Genomic DNA, 21,389 nt, shown 5'->3' on the forward strand with positions numbered 1-21,389 from the left:
GGCCTTGTTTCTAATAACTACTTTTTACTTTTAATATTTATCATTGATAAAATACAGCAGTAATGCAGAAGATTGAGATTACGTAAAATCATATGCCTTAATTTCAGCACCGGTTGTACCTACCAATTTCTGAAAATCGTCATTTCCTCCAATAAATTTGTTGTTGAAGAATATCTGTGGTACAGTGTGCCGCCCGGTGAGGTTGACAATCTGATCCCTTATTTCAGGATTATCCTTTATATTTACTTCAATGAATGGGAGACCCTCATTGGTCAGATGAGCCTTTGCTCTAAGGCAATGAAGACATCCTGTAATGGTATAAACTGTAATTCTGCCTACTAATTCCTGCATGACCACTTGCTCTTCCTGCTCCATTTTAGATTTGCTTGACCAAATTATTTTGTTGCCAATTTATTTGTTGTACGTCTATTTTCTTCCTTGTTTCACTGTTGCCTTGGGAAGCAACTGATAGTAGGCATTTGGATGTCAGAACTACTTCATTCCATGGGCTCCTTTTCGTATTTGTGCGTGACAGTGAATTATTGATGCCTAAAATCACCAATTGAGATACATGAATTCAGAATTCAGCATAAAAAACCTGAGAATGCTGATGCTTATAGGGTGCAATTCAAAAATTTCAGCATTCCAAAGTATTTCACAACTAATATATTATTCTTGAAGCAGGAGTAGTACTACTTTGAACCTGGTACAATAAAAAAAAACTATTCATTCCCCATTCTTATCCTGATAAGCAAAGCATATTTTATCATTTCCAGCATACCGGTAAAGCTGTTGCCAACTTCTCTATGGAAATTGAAATCTGATGTAAGCAATGTAAACTAGAGTTAAATAAAAGCCTAAGCCTCTCAGGAAATCAGGCAGCATCAGTGAAGAAGCCATTTTGTCATGCTTCATTGCAAGAACATTGAGTATAGGTGTCGGGATGTTTTGTTGCAGTTACACAAGATGTTGGTGAGGCCACATCTGGAACACTGTACAGAGTTTTGGTTACCGTATCATAAGAAATAGGTCATTGACTTGAGGGCCTATTACAGGAGATGTTGAGCAGGCTAGCACCTTATTCCTTGGTGCATAAGAGATCGAGTAGGTACATAAAATCATGAGGGGCATAGACAAGGTTAATGCAAAGGTAAAGGGAATCAAAACTAGAGGAAATAGATTTAAGATGAAAGGGGAAAGATTTAAAAGGGACTCAAGGGAGCTTTTTCAAGAAGAGGGTGGCATAAGCTCTAGAGGAAGTAGTTGAGGCAGGTACAATAGCAAAATTTAAAAGACATTTGGACAGGTACGTAGATAGGAAATGTTTAGAATGATGTGGGCCAAACATGGGCAAATGATTCTAGCTTAGATGGGCATCTAAGTGGGCCAAAAGGCCCACTTCATACTGTATTACTCAATATTCGCAAAGTTAAGCTGGTAAGAATAATGGCTCCTCTAAATTGCCCCTTGCATAAAGGAAAAAAAGTGTACAAGACAGAACAGAAGCCATCTTAATTATATGTATTATTGAAAAGAGTGAGGTTAAATTTTATAGAAAACAGGCAAAGAATATAAAAGTAAAATTGGTTTATAATTATACCAAGATACAGTGAAAAGCTTTTTGTTGCATGCTGTTCATACAGATCAAATCATTACACAGTGCATTGAGTATTACAGGTAAAACAGGTATTACAGGTAATAACAGAATGCAGAATAAAGTACAACAGCTACATGTAAGGTGTAGTGCAGATAGACAATAAGGTACATGATCATAATGAAGTAAATTGTGAGGTCAAGAGTACATCATATTGTACTAGAAAGCTGTCTTATAACAGTGGGGCTATAGAAGCTACAGATGAAGATTGAACACTCAAAATATTGGTGTGGTAGCATGAACATATTTAGCTCAACAAGTGTTCGCAAAGTGATACAAGTTTGTATACATGTAATGATTCAAATTTGGTAAATTTACTTGAAAATCCGTAGTATTTCTGTTATGAATAGTGTGGAACTGTTAGTAGTAGCAAAATCAGTGTTTTACTCTCACTTGTACTGAGATACCAGAAACTTTGTCTTTTCATCACGTCGATGCACTGGAGTACAAAGGAAAAGAATAACAGAAAGAAGCATAAAGTATTACAGTTACAGAAAAAGTGCAGTGTAGGCAGATAGCAAGGTGCGAGGTCATAGCAAGGCAGATTGTAAAATCAAGAGTCCTCATGTATATTAGGAACATAAATTACACGTCAGGACTCAGCATACCTTAGAGGCAAGAGGTACAGTCACAACCCCAAGCTCAGGTGTGAACTTTTAGTGGTAGTTTAAAAGATTCCTGTTATAACAATTCACTGAAGCAAAGGTGGCAAACTTATGGAATGTGTGCCCAAGATGGCATGCGCAAAAATTTGTTTTTAAACCCTCGATTCATTAAACTCCACTCATAAAAAGATACATAATTAACTTTACTGCCAAATGAAGCAGAAAATGATATCTGACAACCTGAGAGCAGTTTTCACGGGAAAGGTCTCATATCAGCTTGGTGCCAACTAAATGGTTATTAGGACATGTGACATGATAAGTTTTGAAAACCTCACAGATTTGGAGTAGGCATCAGTATTTGGATAGTAAATGGTTACAGTACTAATACAATTTAGAAATTACGTTTTTTTCCGATTGTCTTTTTATAAGGTTAATATGAACAATTTTTGAACAGGCTTTCTAAAATGCATTCATTTGAAACTGTCACTGTTATACTTCAATTAATATTATAACAATGAATAATTGTAAATCAGTAACTGGACTCATCTTTTTTCCTTATAAAAGTCTATAATTATTGTTACTAATTCATTCATCAATAATAATCTCTGCTCAAAATTACCATGGTATATGAAATAAATTTTTATAAGATCATCATCAATTTTGCACAAGCTTTTAAAAAGGTTCCACCCCTGCACCAATACAAGGTCTACAAAACACCATTTACTTATGGAAAAACACATGCAGAAATGTGGAGTGCAATCACTTGGGGCTCAGTGGCATTGTAGCTGGTGCTACTATTTCACACTCGGATTTACCCTGACCTTCAGTACTGTGTGTGAAATTTTCACCTTCCCCCACACACCACCCAAGTTGCACCAGTTTCCTCCCACTTCCAATTATATTTGCATTCTTCCTGGCTAGAGGAGTGGCACCCAAAGATTAAAGGGTGGCAAATGTTCCATTGCTCAACATAGGTAATAAGGATAATCCTGGGAATTATAGACAGGTGAGTCTTGCATCAGTGCTGGGCAAACTATTGGAGGGAATTCTAGAGACAGGATTTATGAGCATTTGGTAAACTATAGTCAACATGGGTTTACAAGCAGTGTGCAGACCCTCAGAGCCTAATTGAGCTTTTGGAGGTGACAAAAAAAATTGATGAAGAGACAGCAATGGATGTGATGTATATGGATTTTAGTTAGGTGTTTGACAAGGTTCCCATGTTAGGCTCATACAGAAAGTCATGAATCATGAGAATCATGGGGACTTGGCTGTGGGGATCTAGAATTAGCTTCCCCATAGAAGGCAGATGGTGGCAGTAGATGGATGAGTTCTGCCTGGAGTTTGGTGATTAGTGTTGTTCCGCAGGGATCTGTTCTGGAGGCCTCTGCTCTTTGTGAATTTTATAAATGACTTGGATGAGGAAATAGAGTGATGGGTTAGTAAGTCTGCAGAAAACACAAAGGTTGGAGGTAGAAACATAGAAAACCTACAACACAATACAGGCTCTTCGGCCCACAATGCTGTGCCAAACTTGTACTTACTTCAGAAATTACCTAGGGTTACCCATAGCCCTCTATATTTCTAATCTCCATGTACCTAGCAGGGGTCTCTAAAAAGACCCTATCATATCTGCCTCCACCACCATCGCTGGCAACCCATTTCACACACTCACCACTCTCTGAGCAAAAAACTTACCCCTGACATTTCCTCTGTACCTACTTCCAAGCACCTTAAAACTATACCTTCTCGTGCTAGCTACCTCAGCCCTGGAAAAAAAGCCTCCGACTATTTGCACTGTCAATGCCTCTCATCCTCCACCGCGCCAAGGAGAAAAGACCGAGTTCACTCAACTTATTCTCATCAGACATGCTCCCTAATCCACGCAACATCCTTGTAAATCTCCTCCCTTTCTATAGTTTCCACATCCTTCCTTTGGTGAGTCAACCAGAACTGGGCACTGTACTCCAAGTAGGGTTGGACCAGGATCCTATATAGTTGTAACATTACCTCTCGGCTCTTAACCTCAGTCCCACGGTTGATGAAGGTCAATGCACCTTATGCCTTCTTAACCAGAGTCAACCTGTGCAGCAGCTTTGAATGCCCTATGGACTTGGACCCTAAGATCCCTCTGATCCTCCACACTGCCAAGAGTCTTACCATTAATACTATATTCGGCCATCTTATTTGACCTACCAAAATGAACCACCTCTCACTTATCTGGGTTGAACTCCATCAGCCACTTCTTAGCCCAGTTTTGCATCCTATCAATGTCCTGTTGTAACCTCTGACAGCCCTCCACACTATCCATAACACCCCTAACCTTTGTGTCATCAGCAAATTTACTAACCCATCCCTCCACTTCCTCATGCAGGTCATTTATAAAAATCATGAAAAGGAGGGGTCCCAGAACAGATCCCTGACACTGGTCACTGACCTCCATGCAGAATATGACCTGTCTACAACCACTCTTTGCCTTCTGTCATCAAGCCAATTCTGGATCTACAAAACAATGTCCCCTTGGATCCGATGCCTCCTTACTTTCTCAATAAGCCTTGCATGGGGTACCTTATTAAATGCCTTGCTGGCATCCATATACACTACATCTACTGCTCTACCTTCATCAACGTGTTTAGTCACATCCTCAAAATATTCAATCAGGCTCATACGTCATGACCTGACTTTGACAAAGCCATGCTGACTATTCCTAATCATATTATGCCTCTCCAAATGTTCATAAATCCTGCCTGTCAGGATCTTTTCCATCAACTTACCAACCACTGAAGTAAGACTCACTGGTTTATAATTTTCTGGGTGTTTTGCATAGTGCAGGAAGTTGCCATAGGTTACAATAGGACAGTTAGAGTTGGACAGGGAAGTGGCAGATGGAGTTCAATACAGAAAAGTGTGAAGTGATGCCGTTTGCAAAATCAAATTTGAAGGCAGAGTACAAGGTCAATAGCAAGATTCTTAGTGGTGCAGGGGAACAGAGAGGTCTTAGGGTCAAAGTCCATAGATCTATCAAAGTGGTCACGCAAGATATTTGCATCTTATGTCATGTTCTCGGTATTTGTTGCTTATTAATTCATTATTTCTTTCTTTTTGTATCTGCACAATTTGTTGTCTTTTGCATACTGGATCAACACCCAAGTTGGTGCTATTTTTCATGGATTCTGTGATAATCATTATTATATGGATTTATTGAGTGTGCCCGCAAGAAAATGTATCTCGGGGTTTTATATGGTGACATATATGGACTTCGATAATCAATTTACTTTGAAGTTGATAGGGTGGTTAAGAAACCTTCCTTCGTGGGGGAATTGAGTTCAAGAGCTATGAAGTAATGCTTTGCTCTAGAAAACTGGTTCGATCACACTGAGAGGATTGTGTTCAGTTTTGGCTGCCTCATTACAGAAAGGATGTAGAAGCTTTAAAGAGGGTGCAGATGAGATTTACCAGGATGTTGCCTGGATTAGAGAACATATTTTATGAGGAAAGGTTGAGCGAGCTCGGACTTTTCTCTTTGGAGTGATGGAAAGCAAGTTGCCAGAGGTATACAGAGAGTTGACAGACGTTTATGCAAGGCTAAGACAGAGTGGACTCCCAGCACCTTTTTCCCAGGGCAGCAAGCAGTAATACCAGAGGATAGATGAATGGAGGAAATTTAGGGGAGATGTCAGAGGTAGTATACAGAGAATGGCAGGTGTCTGAAACTCACTTCCAGGGATGTTTTTTAGAGGCTGATACAATGAGAACATTTAAAAGACCCTTAGGTAGGCACAAAGATGTAGGGAAAATGGAGGGCTATGGATTGTGTAGGAGGGAAGAACGAGATTGATCATGAAGCTTATATACGTTAGAACATCTTGAGCCAAAGGGCCCATACTGTGCTTTACTGTTCTATGGTCTGCTGTTGAATAAATTAATTGGCTACTATAAATAATCCAATGGCCATAGAAGAATCATCATGAAGCAGATGTGCATATGAGATAAAAAGTTACAGGGAGATACATAGAGGCATAGGATTGATCTGAGAATTGGCATTATCTTGATGGACTGAATGGCCTCCTCCTACAACAAATGAAAATATGAGAGTATGAGATCAGGCACAACTTCACTGAATGACAGAACATGACTGAGGGTTTTAATAGTTTACTCCTGTTCCTATCTTTTTCTTCCCCCTACTTGATTATTGCACACGTTATGAGCTGTTCAGTCTATCTTAACGATACACTCATTTCTGAAATGGGTATTGAGAATGAGATTTCTGGTGTTAAAAAATAACAGAAAACACACTAAGTAGCTGCAGTCCATTTGTTTAGTCTTACATCCTATTTCCTAATTTACACTATACTCAATGGTTTTCGAGTTTAGAAGGAGATTCAACACATTTTTAAAAATCCAGTTGAAAACATTCAGAGTTCACATAAACTACTCACAAATTGAAACACCTAACATCATGAGCAATCAAATAATGATGAAGGAATTAACTTCTTTTTGATAAAGTATTGTTTCAAATACTTCACAAGTTCTTGAATTTATTTTTCAAATGAGGAAAGTGCTATGGTTAAAGAATTCATCAGTATAACCAAGCAATTGTTATATGTTGAAGAAACCATTTCTCCTTGCAAGTTAAAATTATGGCTATTCACATAGTACCTTTGTGTAAAGTAATTTATATTTCCATAACACTACATAACAAAATATAAATAAAATGACTTACCAAACCTGTTGAAATCTTTAAGTCTCAAAGCAATAACAATGCTACCAAATCATCAACATACTAAATTTAAAACAGAGGGAACCAGCGCCCTTCTCAAATGTCAACCACTATTATTAACGTAATATTTCACTGCCAAATATCCCACACTACCAGTCACCATCCCACTTTTTGTGCATACATTTCAAAATTTTGTTTTTAAAATGCAAGGCCACTTCAGTGAGATCACAAAGAATCTTTCAGTGACATCAAATCTGATATTAATGTTGCCTCATATTTTGGGAAATGAAAGAAAAAGTATTGTAGCCCTTAGGGGTCGCAATGGAGGGTAAACAATGATACACTCAGATTGGGGGAGGGGGAAAAGAACTGGAATGTTTTTATGAATATAGCCAAGAATATTAACAAAGCATTATTTTGCATCTTTTATTGTAATAATTAGAGATCATTGACGAGATCATAAACAGCACCAAATTTCTTGGTGTTCACCTGATGGAGAATCTCACCTGGTCCCTCAACACCAGCTCCATAGCAAAGAAAGCCCAGCAGCATCTCTACTTTCTGCGAAGGCTGAGGAAAGTCCATCTCCCACCCCCCATCCTCATCACATTCTGCAGGGGTTGTATTGAGAGCATCCTGAGCAGCTGCATCACTGCCTGGTTTGGAAATTGCACCATTTCGGATCGCAAGATCCAGCAGCAGATAGTGAGGTCAGCTGAGAAGATCATCAGGGTCTCTCTTTCCCGCCATCACGGACACTTACACTACACGCTGCATCCGCAAAGGAAACAGCATTATGAAGGTCCTCACGCACCCCTCATACAATCTCTTCTCCCTCCTGCCGTCTGGGAAAAGGCTCCAAAGCACTTGGGCTCTCACGACCAGACTATGTAACAGTTTCATCCCTCAAGCTATCAGATTCCTCAATACCTGAAGCCTGGACTGACACCTTGCCCTATTGTCCTGTTTATTATTTATTGTAATGCCTGCACTGTTTTTGTGCACTTTATGCAGTCCTGTGTAGGTCTGTAGTCTAGTGCAGCTTTCTCTGTGTTGTTTTTTCATGTAGTTCAGTCTAGTTTTTGTACTGTGTCATGTAACACCATGGTCCTGAAAAACATTGTCTCATTTTTTTCTATGTACTGTACCAGCAGTTATGGTCAAAATGACAATAAAAGTGACTTGACTACAATGATCAAATATTATAGATAATCAAAAGCATCAAAATAAAAATGCTGGAAACCTGAAAAAAAACAGCATGGCATTGCTTGAAATGACTATATAGGGAGGGATGAGAGTAAAGATTTATGAGTTTTCAACTTGCTCTTTTATTCCTACTAACTCTAAGCCTGCTGTCAATTGCACACACCCCAGCAAAGTCATGAAAAGTCCCAAAATGTCTCAAGAACTTTTCCCTTCACATGCTTTACAGTCCTGCAACCCGAAGACCTCAGTATTTTAAAGTTTAGTCTTGTACTTTGATGCTTTGAAAATTAAATATGTTAGCAGAGCGAAAGGGGCTTTCTTGAATTTTTTGTGTGTTCACAAAGGTAGGAGGTTAAAAACCTGGAATGGACAGAAAGCTTTGCTGCCGTTTGGATTCGAATCTTCACTACAATACTTTGGGGCATTGGAAATTCAACTGTGCAAGTAAGATTTTATTTTAACTTTAGATGTGATTCTATCAGACTGTTCTTGCTTCTGACGTTGATGTTTGTAGGTTGAAACCAAATTCTAGAGTGTCAAGCACAATAGACTGACATCAGAATAACACTAATCTGACTAACACGTGGATCACACAGCGCAGGCATGTAAAAGCATCAGAGAAATGTCACTAACACTGTCCCTGTAAAGTCCTCCAAATCCACTGCCAGGATATACTATATAACAGGAGCATTCTCTTTCGAGGTAACACCCACAGCACTGAGGCTCCAATTACACTTAATTTGCTCCAAAGCCAGCCCACATCTGATGCCAAATTCTTGAAACAGACATTCTGCTTTCAGCTTCATCATGGCAAGCAATTACCAAGGGGACAGAGGACATGATACAAAGATATTTTCTCTGAGAAAGCATCACATCACCAGCAATTTGAGTTGATCCCTAGACCTTGGCCGCTCAAAGTGGAGGAGGAGTTGAGAATTGAGTCCAATTACTGGGAACATTTCAGTAATATTAGCATGTCAACACCACTGAATATTAAGGGAAAACATATACAATTATAAAATATAGATCTTTCAAAACTGGTTCAACATAGAGTGACAAAAACAGAAGGAATGCACCACCTCCAAAATTGTCCACACCCGTGTCCTTCCAGTAACATACGTTCAGTGGCAGAATCAGTTAGACTCATCAACTGCCCCAAATCTCAGATAAATGGAATAAAGTAAGTTATCCTTAATCCTGGGGAGGCTGCATAAGAAGACAACTGAGATAACCACTTTAGAATTGCAGATGTTAGATACAATATTAAATGAGCCCTAAGCAACACACTCAAAGTGCTGGAAGAACAGTCAACGTTTCAGGCTGAGACACTTCTTCAGGACTGAGAAGGAAGGGGGAAGATGTGGAACATAAAGGTGGGGGGTTGGGAAAGAGGCTAGCTGGAAGGTGATGGATGAAGCCAGGTGGGTGGGAAAGCTCAAGGGCTGGAGAAGAAAGAATCTGATAGGAGAGGAGACTGAACAATAGGAGAAAAGGAAGGATAAGGAGACCCAAGAGGAAGTAATTGGGAGGTGAGAAGAAGTGAAAGGTCAGAGTGGTGAATAAAGGAGGGGGGTGGATTTGTTCTCTGGAAGGAGAAATCAATGTTCATGCCTTCAGGTTGGAGGGTACCAAGAAGGAATATAAGGTGTTGCTCCTCCACTCTGAGGGTGGCCTCATCTTGGCACAAGAGGCGGCCATGAATCAACAAGTTGGAACAGGAATGGGATTTGGAATTAAAATGTTTGGCCACTGGGAAGTCCTGCTTGTTCCAATTATCTAGTCTCTCTGGTGTAAAAGAATGCACAGCACAATGTGAACACCAAAGGAGCCTTTGCAAAAACTTTTAATTTATTACCAATATAATTGTAGATAAACAAAATTATATGTTTACCTCATTGCTTGTGGAAGCTTCCCAAGGTGACATAGTGCCTGCACTCCAATGGAATTTTATAATTCAGACTTTGAAAGTTAGGCACAATATAACAAAAACATAAATTGCTCATTGGCTGCATGTTACCTTGAAGATCTGATGTCACAACAGAGCAGCTGCTTCTCTCCAATTTCAACTGTATTTTATGATTATACCTATTTATTTTCATTTTTTCCTGCTTTCTTTTTAGTTTAATGTCTATTTATATTTCCTATTTGAGATTATTTTTGACATCTAACCAGATTCTTTTTTTTTCCTCTTTTCATATCCAGTGGAAAATGGATGCTTCCTTTGACTTCACCTCCACCCAGTGCCTATTCGTAGCTTTTAGAAATAAAGTAAGTACTGACTTGGCTTGTCCACCTGGCTGACTATCCTGCCCTCTTTACAGTATTTTCGACTTGTACTTGACTGAATAACCAAGTGCACAGGATATAAAGCATTCAGAAGACAACTCCAATAAAAAAAAGTTCTATCAGAATTAAAAACCATACAATTTATTAACAAACAAGAAAAAATGTACAGTTGCTGGAAATCCAAGCAACACACACAAATGCTGGAGGAACTCAGCAGGCCAGGCAGCATCCATGGAAAAGAGCATAGTCAAAGTTTTCAGGCCGAGACCCTTCATCAAGACTGAAAGTGTTTTGAAAAATCTATTATATTTCATAATACTATTTAATTTTCCTTTACTATGAGTGTTGACATCTAAAAAACTGAAATAAAGAAGAGAAGTCCTGGCCAAATGTCTGGTTCCTACAAAAGGGAAGTCAAGGTAACATTTGCCCAAGTGGCAGGTGTTGCCACTGTTAAGTTCAGACCGAAACCCGTTAGTACACTTACCAGAGACGCTTATTTTGCGTGTCAGTTCTGGCTTACTAGTGCTGCTGAATCAGAAGGTTTCAAGTTCCGAGTTCAGCCCTAATGTAGAGGTTTCAGCCACTACCCTATTTCTTTCACCTCCCCGTCCCTTTTGAAACATGATATCCCAGAATCTCCAGCAGCCATTTCCTGCCCTTACATTTATCCCCAATCAACATTCCTAAAACAGACAGCTGAGGAAAGAGCTGAAACAGTTGCAACAGTTAATGCATCTTGGCTTCCACCTGAGATCCTAAACACCTCCACAAATGAACAACAAACGGCTGGGAACAATGAATACTGTGAATTACACAACATCTCAGCTGCACAACTGATGATGTTTGCTTCTGGCCAGGTTGTTCCAGGTGGTGATGAGTGGGAATAAAGGGAGTCTTTTCTGGTTGGGTGCTGGTGTTCCACAGGGGTCAGTCTTGGGACTGCTTCTTTTCATGTTATATGTCAATGCTCTGAATGACAGAATTGATGGCTTTGTTGCCAGGTTTGTGGACAATACAAAGATAAGTGGAGGGATAGGTAATGTTGAGGAAGCAGGGAGACTGCAAAGAAATGACAGATGGAATTTAGTGTAGGGAAGTGTATGGTCAAAAACTTTGAAAGGAGGAATAAAGGTGTATACCATTTTCTAAATTGGGAGCAAATTCAGAAATGGAAGGGGCAAAGAGAATTGAGAGTCCAAGCAGGATTCATTTGCTTGGTAGTTGGTAGTAAGGAGGGTTAATGCAATGTCAGCATTGATTTTGAGAGGACTAGAATATAAAGCAAAGGTGAAATGCTGGAGCTTTATAAGGCACTGGCCAGAACACAGTTGGAGCATTTTCAGCAGTTTTGGGCCCCCTCATCCAAGAAAGGATGTGCTGGCATTGAAGGGGGTTCAGAGGAAGATCACAAGAATAAGAGCGAAAGATTAGCAGATGAGGGGCTGAGTTCCTCCCGTGCTTTGTGTGTGTTGCACTATAAGTAGAATCTCAGTCCTCATCATACACATTCACAATGTTCATAATTTCTGCATGGTCACCAGTAGGCTTATTCTTCTGGAGAACATACATCCATCTTCATCAAACTATCAATTGCTCCTGATGGTTATAATCTCTTTATGTCATCATTAGTGTCCTCTATCATTTCTGTTATGTGTGCATTTCCATTTTAGTTATTCCTCTTTGGAGAGCAATAATCTTAATAGATTAAAAAATGAATATTTTCTGGATCACACAAATTTTCATTCACTGAAGCATATAGTGCATTGAGGTGGCCTTCTGCGGGTTACTAATCTTAGACCACACTGTGTTTTCGATTGTCCCAGATATAGTCTCCCAGCTCAGTGTGGTTGTGGGGGTGGGGGCTATATGTACCTGCAGATTTAGAAGAATCTACCCCAAATTAGTTCCAAGTCCAAAGGCTCAGACCTGCTGAGACAGACTCCTTTAAGAAAAACTGAGGTTTCATATATGGTAGGCAAGTCTACCTTGGCACAATTTCCAGGCTTTGGCAAATAGCTCCAATTACATGCCCAAACCGAGTACAACCATACTGGCGTGTCAACTTCAGAAACTGAAGCAAGAGTGTTCCATTTCACACCCTCCTGGTGCCTGCTTCCTCATTCAGTAAGTGGCTGATTTTATCAGCACTGCCATACTGCATATCCCCAGTTCCCTTGATTCACTTTTAGTTTTATTTAAGAACAGATCACGGGGTCTTGAGTTTGGGCTGCTGCAACATCTGCTTCAAGAGAAACGTAACTTGTCTAATTATGTTCGAGATACAAATACTGGAGATAATTTACCAGAAAGATAATGTTGAAGTGGTGCTTAATAATACGCGTTTTAAAATCATAATTTTCCTCCAGACTAATGGGCTGATCTTGTATGTCATAGTCCTGCACCTCCAAAGTCCATTTTCAAGTGCTATCCATTTGGCCCATATTTTTTACTGCACAAAACCACATTAGATTCTTATGAAAATTAAATTAATTCATTGACATTTCACACCTGGCCCACACTGACAATGGGCAGTACCCCAGAAACAGCCGTGTCAAAATAACCCTCTGTACTCTCCCTTAAATATTAAAGATTCCCATTCCATCTCATTTTGTTTTAAATCTAAATGACAAACATTAGAAACTGAATTGAGTATTTTCTATAATGGTTTTGCCACCTGCTTGCATCCAAGTAATTACTTATTGTCATGGAAGTTTCATTTCTTTTTAAAGAGTTCTATAATATTAGGCAGAATGTTTACAGTGCTTTGGTTTTTAGATTAGATAGTGCTGCTGCACAGGGGACTTCGGAGTGCTTGTGCATGAATCGCAAAAGGTTGATTTGCAGGTGCAGCAAGCTATCAATGCGTCAAATGGAATATTGGCCTTAATTGCTAGAGGGACTGAATTTAAAAGCAGGAAGGCTATTCTACAGCTGGTGAGGCCACATCTGGAGTATTGCATGCTCTACTTGAGGAAGAATAAACTGGCTTTGGAAGCAGTGCAGAGAAAGTTCACCATGTTGATTCCAGACATGAGGGGGTTATACTATGAGGAGAGATTGAGTCACCTAGGACTGTACTCGCTGGAATTCAGAAAATGAGAGGAAATCTCATAGAAACATGAAATTAAGAAATGGGTAGTTAAGGTGGAGGGGGGACAGCTGCTTCCACTGGTAGATGAGACTAGAACTAGGGGATGTAGCCTCAAGTTTCAGGGGAGTAAGTTCAGGACAGAAATCAGGAGGAACTGCTTTTCCCAGAGTGGTGTATCTGTGGAATTCTCAGCCCAGTGAAGCAGCGGAGGCTACCTCCGTAAATATATTTAAGACAAGGTTGGATAGGTTTGAAAAAGGCAGATAGTCAAATCAAGTTTATTGTCATTTCAATCATAAACTGCTGGCACAGTACAAACAAAACAAAGTTCCTCCAGGACCCTGGTGCTACACGAAACAACACAAAACTACATTATACTATGTGAGACAGCGCAAGACTAGACTACGTAAAACAACATAAAAACTGCACTAGACTACAGAGCTGCACAGGACTACATAAAGTGTACAAAACAGTGCAGGGCAGTACAATAATTAATAAACAAGACAATAGTAGGCACAGTAGAGAATAAATTACAATATAATAATAAATGATGTAGATGTCAGTCTAGACTTGAATATTGAGGAGTCTTATGGCTTGGGGGAAGAAACTGTTGCACTGTCTGGTCGTGAGAGCCTGAGTGCTTCAGTACCTTTTGCCAGATGGTAGGAGGGAGAAGAGATTGTGTGAGGGGTGCGTGGGGTCCTTCACAATACTGTTAGCTTTGCGGATGCAGCGTGTAGTGTAAATGTCTGTAATAGCAGGAAGAGACCCCGATGATCTTCTCAGCTGACCTCACTATCCGCTGCAGGGTCTTGTGATCCGAGATGGTGCAATTTCCGAACCAGGCAGTGATGCAGCTGCTCAGGATGCTCTCAATACAACCCCTGTAGAATGTGGTGAGGATGGGGTGGGGTGGACTTCGCAGAAAGTAGAGATGCTGCTGATAGGTGGAGATGAGTCCATGGTCAGATCAGCCATGATCTTATTGAATGGCACAGCAGGCTCAACAGGCCAAATGGCCGACTCCTGCTCCTACTTCTTATGTTCTAATATTTAATGGCTCTTGGATTGTACCCATTGGAGTTTAGGAAAATGACGGGGATCTCACTCAAATGCATTGAATATTGAAAAGCCAAGATAGAGTGGATGTGGCAAGGATATTTCCTATAGTGGGTGAGTCTAGGATCAGAGAGTACAGGCACAGAACAGAGGGAGCACCATTTAGAACAGAGATTAGAAAAAATTTCATTAGCCAGAGGGCGGTTAATCTGTGGAATTCATTGGCACAGATAGTAATAGAGGCCAAATCATTGGGTATATTTAAAGCAGAGATTGATAGGTTCTTAATTAGCCAGGGCATCAAAGGTTATGGGAAGAAGAAAAATGGAGTTGAGAGATATAATAAATAACTCATGTTGGAATGGTAGAGACTTGATGGGTCGAATGACCTAACTTGCCCCAATGTTTTATGGTCTCAGCACAAAGACTCCTCAGCACCCCCACCCCTGGCAAGGGACTTCTCACCCTACTTTTGGCACAGGAACTCATCACGTGTCCGTCACCACTATTCACACAGGGTATCCTCATCCCCCCTCAACTCTCAGCATGGGGACTCACAACCCCCACCTACTCTTGACAAGGGGACTCACACATGTCCCTCATCCACTTGTGACAAGGGGACACAACTCCTCCGCCCACTCCTGACAAGGGGACTCACACCCGTCCCTCACCCACTCCTGACAAGGGAACTCACACCCGTCCCTCACCCACTCGTGACAAGGGAACTCACAACTCCCCCGCCCTCTCCTGACAAGGGGACTCACACCCGTCCCTCACCCACTCGTGACAAGGGGACTCACACCCGTCCCTCACCCACTCGTGACAAGGGGACTCACACCCGTCCCTCACCCACTCGTGCCAAGGGGACTCACACCAGTCCCTCACCCACTCGTGCCAAGGGGACTCACACCAGTCCCTCACCCACTCGTGACAAGGGGACTCACACCCATCCCTCACCCACTCGTGACAAGGGAACTCACACCCGTCCCTCACCCACTCGTGACAAGGGAACACACCCGTCCCTCACCCACTCGTGACAAGGGGACTCACACCCGTCCCTCACCCACTCGTGACAAATGGACTCACACCCGTCCCTCGCCCACTCGTGACAAGGGGACTCACACCCATCCCTCACCCTCGTGACAAGGGGACTCACACCCGTCCCTCACCCACTCGTGACAAGGGGACTCACACCCGTCCCTCACCCTCGTGACAAGGGGACTCACACCCGTCCCTCACCCACTCGTGACAAGGGGACTCACACCCGTCCCACACCCACTCGTGACAAGGGGACTCACACCCGTCCCTCACCCACTCGTGACAAGGGAACTCACACCCGTCCCTCACCCACTCGTGACAAGGGAACTCACAACTCCCCCGCCCACTCCTGACAAGGGGACTCACACCTGTCCTTCACCCACTCGTGACAAGGGAACTCACACCCGTCCCTCACCCACTCGTGACAAGGGGACTCACACCCGTCCCTCACCCACTTGTGACAAATGGACTCACACCCGTCCCTCGCCCACTCGTGACAAGGGGACTCACACCCGTCCCTCACCCTCGTGACAAGGGGACTCACACCCGTCCCACACCCACTCGTGACAAGGGGACTCACACCCGTCCCTCACCCACTCGTGACAAGGGGACTCACACCCGTCCCTCACCCTCGTGACAAGGGGACTCACACCCGTCCCTCACCCACTCGTGACAAGGGGACTCACACCCGTCCCACACCCACTCGTGACAAGGGAACTCACACCCGTCCCTCACCCACTCGTGACAAGGGAACTCACAACTCCCCCGCCCACTCCTGACAAGGGGACTCACACCTGTCCTTCACCCACTCGTGACAAGGGAACTCACACCCGTCCCTCACCCACTCGTGACAAGGGGACTCACACCCGTCCCTCACCCACTCGTGACAAATGGACTCACACCCGTCCATCGCCCACTCGTGACAAGGGGACTCATACCCGTCCCTCACCCTCGTGACAAGGGGACTCACACCCGTCCCACACCCACTCGTGACAAGGGGACTCACACCCGTCCCTCACCCACTCGTGACAAGGGGACTCACACCCGTCCCTCACCCACTCGTGACAAGGGGACACACCCGTCCCTCACCCTCGTGACAAGGGGACTCACACCCGTCCCTCACCCACTCGTGACAAGGGGACTCACACCCGTCCCACACCCACTCCTGACAAGGGGACTCACACCCGTCCCTCACCCACTCGTGACAAGGGGATTCACACCCGTCCCTCACCCACTCGTGACAAATGGACACACACCCGTCCCTCGCCAACTCGTGACAAGGGGACTCACACCCGTCCCTCACCCTCGTGACAAGGGGACTCACACCCGTCCCACACCCACTCGTGACAAGGGGACTCACACCCGTCCCTCACCCACTCGTGACAAGGGGACTCACACCCGTCCCTCACCCACTCGTGACAAGGGGACTCACACCCGTCCCTCACCCTCGTGACAAGGGGACTCACACCCGTCCCTCACCCACTCGTGACAAGGGGACTCACACCCGTCCCACACCCACTCGTGACAAGGGGACTCACACCCGTCCCTCACCCACTCCTGACAAGGGAACTCACACCCGTCCCTCACCCACTTGTGACAAGGGAACTCACAACTCCCCCGCCCTCTCCTGACAAGGGGACTCACACCCGTCCCTCACCCACTCGTGACAAGGGAACTCACAACTCCCCCGCCCACTCCTGACAAGGGGACTCACACCCGTCCCTCACCCACTCGTGACAAGGGGACTCACACCCGTCCATCACCCACTCGTGACAAGGGGACTCACACCCGTCCCTCACCCACTCGTGACAAGGGGACTCACACCTGTCCCTCACCCACTCTTGACAAGGGGACTCACACCCATTCCTCACCCACTCCTGACAAGGGGACTCACAACTCCCCTGCCCACTCGTGACAAGGGGACTCACAACTCCCGCGCCCACTCGTGACAAGGGGACTCACACCCGTCCCTCACCCACTCGTGACAAGGGGACTCACACCCGTCCCTCACCCACTCGTGACAAGGGAACTCACAACTCCCCCGCCCTCTCCTGACAAGGGGACTCACACCCGTCCCTCACCCACTCGTGACAAGGGAACTCACAACTCCCCCGCCCACTCCTGACAAGGGGACTCACACCCGTCCCTCACCCACTCGTGACAAGGGAACTCACACCCGTCCCTCACCCACTCGTGACAAGGGAACTCACACCCGTCCCTCACCCACTCGTGACAAGGGAACTCACAACTCCCCCGCCCACTCCTGACAAGGGGACTCACACCCGTCCTTCACCCACTCGTGACAAGGGAACTCACACCCATCCCTCACCCACTCGTGACAAGGGAACTCACACCCGTCCCTCACCCACTCGTGACAAGGGAACTCACAACTCCCCCGCCCACTCCTGACAAGGGGATTCACACCTGTCCTTCACCCACTCGTGACAAGGGAACTCACACCCGTCCCTCAACCACTCGTGACAAGGGGACTCACACCCGTCCCTCACCCACTCGTGACAAATGGACTCACACCCGTCCCTCACCCTCGTGACAAGGGGACTCACACCCGTCCCACACCCACTCGTGACAAGGGGACTCACACCCGTCCCTCACCCACTCGTGACAAGGGGACTCACACCCGTCCCTCACCCACTCGTGACAAGGGGACTCACACCCGTCCCTCACACTCGTGACAAGGGGACTCACACCCGTCTCTCACCCACTCGTGACAAGGGGACTCACACCCGTCCCTCACCCTCGTGACAAGGGGACTCACACCCGTCCCTCACCCACTCGTGACAAGGGAACTCACAACTCCCCCGCCCACTCCTGACAAGGGGACTCACACCTGTCCTTCACCCACTCGTGACAAGGGAACTCACACCCGTCCCTCACCCACTCGTGACAAGGGGACTCACACCCGTCCCTCACCCACTCGTGACAAGGGGACACACCCGTCCCTCACCCTCGTGACAAGGGGACTCACACCCGTCCCTCACCCACTCGTGACAAGGGGACTCACACCCGTCCCACACCCACTCGTGACAAGGGGACTCACACCCGTCCCTCACCCACTCGTGACAAGGGGATTCACACCCGTCCCTCACCCACTCGTGACAAATGGACACACACCCGTCCCTCGCCAACTCGTGACAAGGGGACTCACACCCGTCCCACACCCACTCGTGACAAGGGGACTCACACCCGTCCCTCACCCACTCGTGACAAGGGGACTCACACCCGTCCCTCATCCACTCGTTACAAGGGGACTCACACCCGTCCCTCACCCACTCGTGACAATTGGACTCACACCCGTCCCTCACCCTCGTGACAAGGGGACTCACACCCGTCCCTCACCCACTCGTGACAAGGGGACTCACACCCGTCCCACACCCACTCGTGACAAGGGAACTCACACCCGTCCCACACCCACTCGTGACAAGGGGACTCACACCCGTCCCTCACCCACTCGTGACAAGGGGACTCACACCCGTCCCTCACCCACTCGTGACAAGGGAACTCACACCCGTCCCTCACCCACTCGTGACAAGGGAACTCACACCCGTCCCTCACCCACTCGTGACAAGGGAACTCACAACTCCCCCGCCCACTCCTGACAAGGGGACTCACACCCGTCCCTCACCCACTCGTGACAAGGGAACTCACACCCGTCCCTCACCCACTCGTGACAAGGGAACTCACACCCGTCCCTCACCCACTCGTGACAAGGGAACTCACAACTCCCCCGCCCACTCCTGACAAGGGGACTCACACCCGTCCTTCACCCACTCGTGACAAGGGAACTCACACCCATCCCTCACCCACTCGTGACAAGGGAACTCACACCCGTCCCTCACCCACTCGTGACAAGGGAACTCACAACTCCCCCGCCCACTCCTGACAAGGGGACTCACACCTGTCCTTCACCCACTCGTGACAAGGGAACTCACACCCGTACCTCACCCACTCGTGACAAGGGGACTCACACCCGTCCCTCACCCACTCGTGACAAATGGACTCACACCAGTCCCTCACCCTCGTGACAAGGGGACTCACACCCGTCCCACACCCACTCGTGACAAGGGGACTCACACCCGTCCCTCACCCACTCGTGACAAGGGGACTCACACCCGTCCCTCACCCACTCGTGACAAGGGGACTCACACCCGTCCCTCTCCCTCGTGACAAGGGGACTCACACCCGTCCCTCACCCACTCGTGACAAGGGGACTCACACCCGTCCCTCACCCTCGTGACAAGGGGACTCACACCCGTCCCTCACCCACTCGTGACAAGGGAACTCACAACTCCCCCGCCCACTCCTGACAAGGGGACTCACACCTGTCCTTCACCCACTCGTGACAAGGGAACTCACACCCGTCCCTCACCCACTCGTGACAAGGGGACTCACACCCGTCCCTCACCCACTCGTGACAAATGGACTCACACCCGTCCCTCGCCCACTCGTGACAAGGGGACTCACACCCGTCCCTCACCCTCGTGACAAGGGGACTCACACCCGTCCCACACCCACTCGTGACAAGGGGACTCACACCCGTCCCACACCCACTCGTGACAAGGGGACTCACACCCGTCCCTCACCCACTCGTGACAAGGGAACTCACACACGTCCCTCACCCACTCGTGATAAGGGGACTCACACCCGTCCCTCACCCACTCGTGACAAATGGACTCACACCCGTCCCTCTCCCACTCGTGACAAGGGGACTCACACCCGTCCCTCACCCTCGTGACAAGGGGACTCACACCCGTCCCACACCCACTCGTGACAAGGGGACTCACACCCGTCCCTCACCCACTCGTGACAAGGGGACTCACACCTGTCCCTCACCCACTCGTGACAAGGGGACTCACACCCGTCCCCCACCCACTCGTGACAAGGGGACTCACACCCGTCCCTCAACCACTCGTGACAAGGGGACTCACAACTCCCCCGCCCACTCGTGACAAGGGGACTCACAACTTCCCCGCCCACTCGTGACAAGGGGACTCACACCCGTCCCACACCCACTCGTGACAAGGGGACTCACACCCGTCCCTCACCCACTCGTGACAAGGGAACTCACAACTCCCCCGCCCACTCCTGACAAGGGGACTCACACCTTCCCCGCCCACTCGTGACAAGGGAACTCACACCCATCCCTCACCCACTCGTGACAAGGGAACTCACACCCGTCCCTCACCCACTCGTGACAAGGGAACTCACAACTCCCCCGCCCACTCCTGACAAGGGGACTCACACCCGTCCCTCACCCACTCGTGACAAGGGGATTCACACCCGTCCCTCACCCACTCGTGACAAATGGACACACACCCGTCCCTCGCCAACTCGTGACAAGGGGACTCACACCCGTCCCTCACCCTCGTGACAAGGGGACTCACACCCGTCCCACACCCACTCGTGACAAGGGGACTCACACCCGTCCCTCACCCACTCGTGACAAGGGGACTCACACCCGTCCCTCACCCACTCGTGACAAGGGGACTCACACCCGTCCCTCACCCTCGTGACAAGGGGACTCACACCCGTCCCTCACCCACTCGTGACAAGGGGACTCACACCCGTCCCACACCCACTCGTGACAAGGGGACTCACACCCGTCCCTCACCCACTCCTGACAAGGGAACTCACACCCGTCCCTCACCCACTTGTGACAAGGGAACTCACAACTCCCCCGCCCTCTCCTGACAAGGGGACTCACACCCG

At 46.5% G+C, this 21,389-nt stretch overlaps 1 protein-coding gene across 2 annotated transcripts in view; it reads right to left on the reverse strand.

The window, feature by feature from the left end:
• The window catches only part of zgc:152951 (uncharacterized protein LOC569013 homolog), a 98,309-nt gene that overhangs the window by 38,702 nt on the left and 38,218 nt on the right, over positions 1 to 21,389 (reverse strand). The window contains exon 2 of one of the 2 annotated variants that reach the window (XM_059968655.1): positions 124 to 549. The exons of the other annotated variant lie outside the window; for it this stretch is intronic. Within the exon in view, the coding sequence (XP_059824638.1) occupies positions 124 to 375 (252 nt within the window). The 5' untranslated portion in view covers positions 376 to 549. The remainder of the gene's footprint in view (positions 1 to 123; positions 550 to 21,389) is intronic. 2 annotated transcript variants of the gene reach the window in all.

This window comes from Hypanus sabinus, chromosome 4, assembly GCF_030144855.1.
Source record: "Hypanus sabinus isolate sHypSab1 chromosome 4, sHypSab1.hap1, whole genome shotgun sequence".
Taxonomy (NCBI): Eukaryota; Metazoa; Chordata; class Chondrichthyes; order Myliobatiformes; family Dasyatidae; genus Hypanus; species Hypanus sabinus.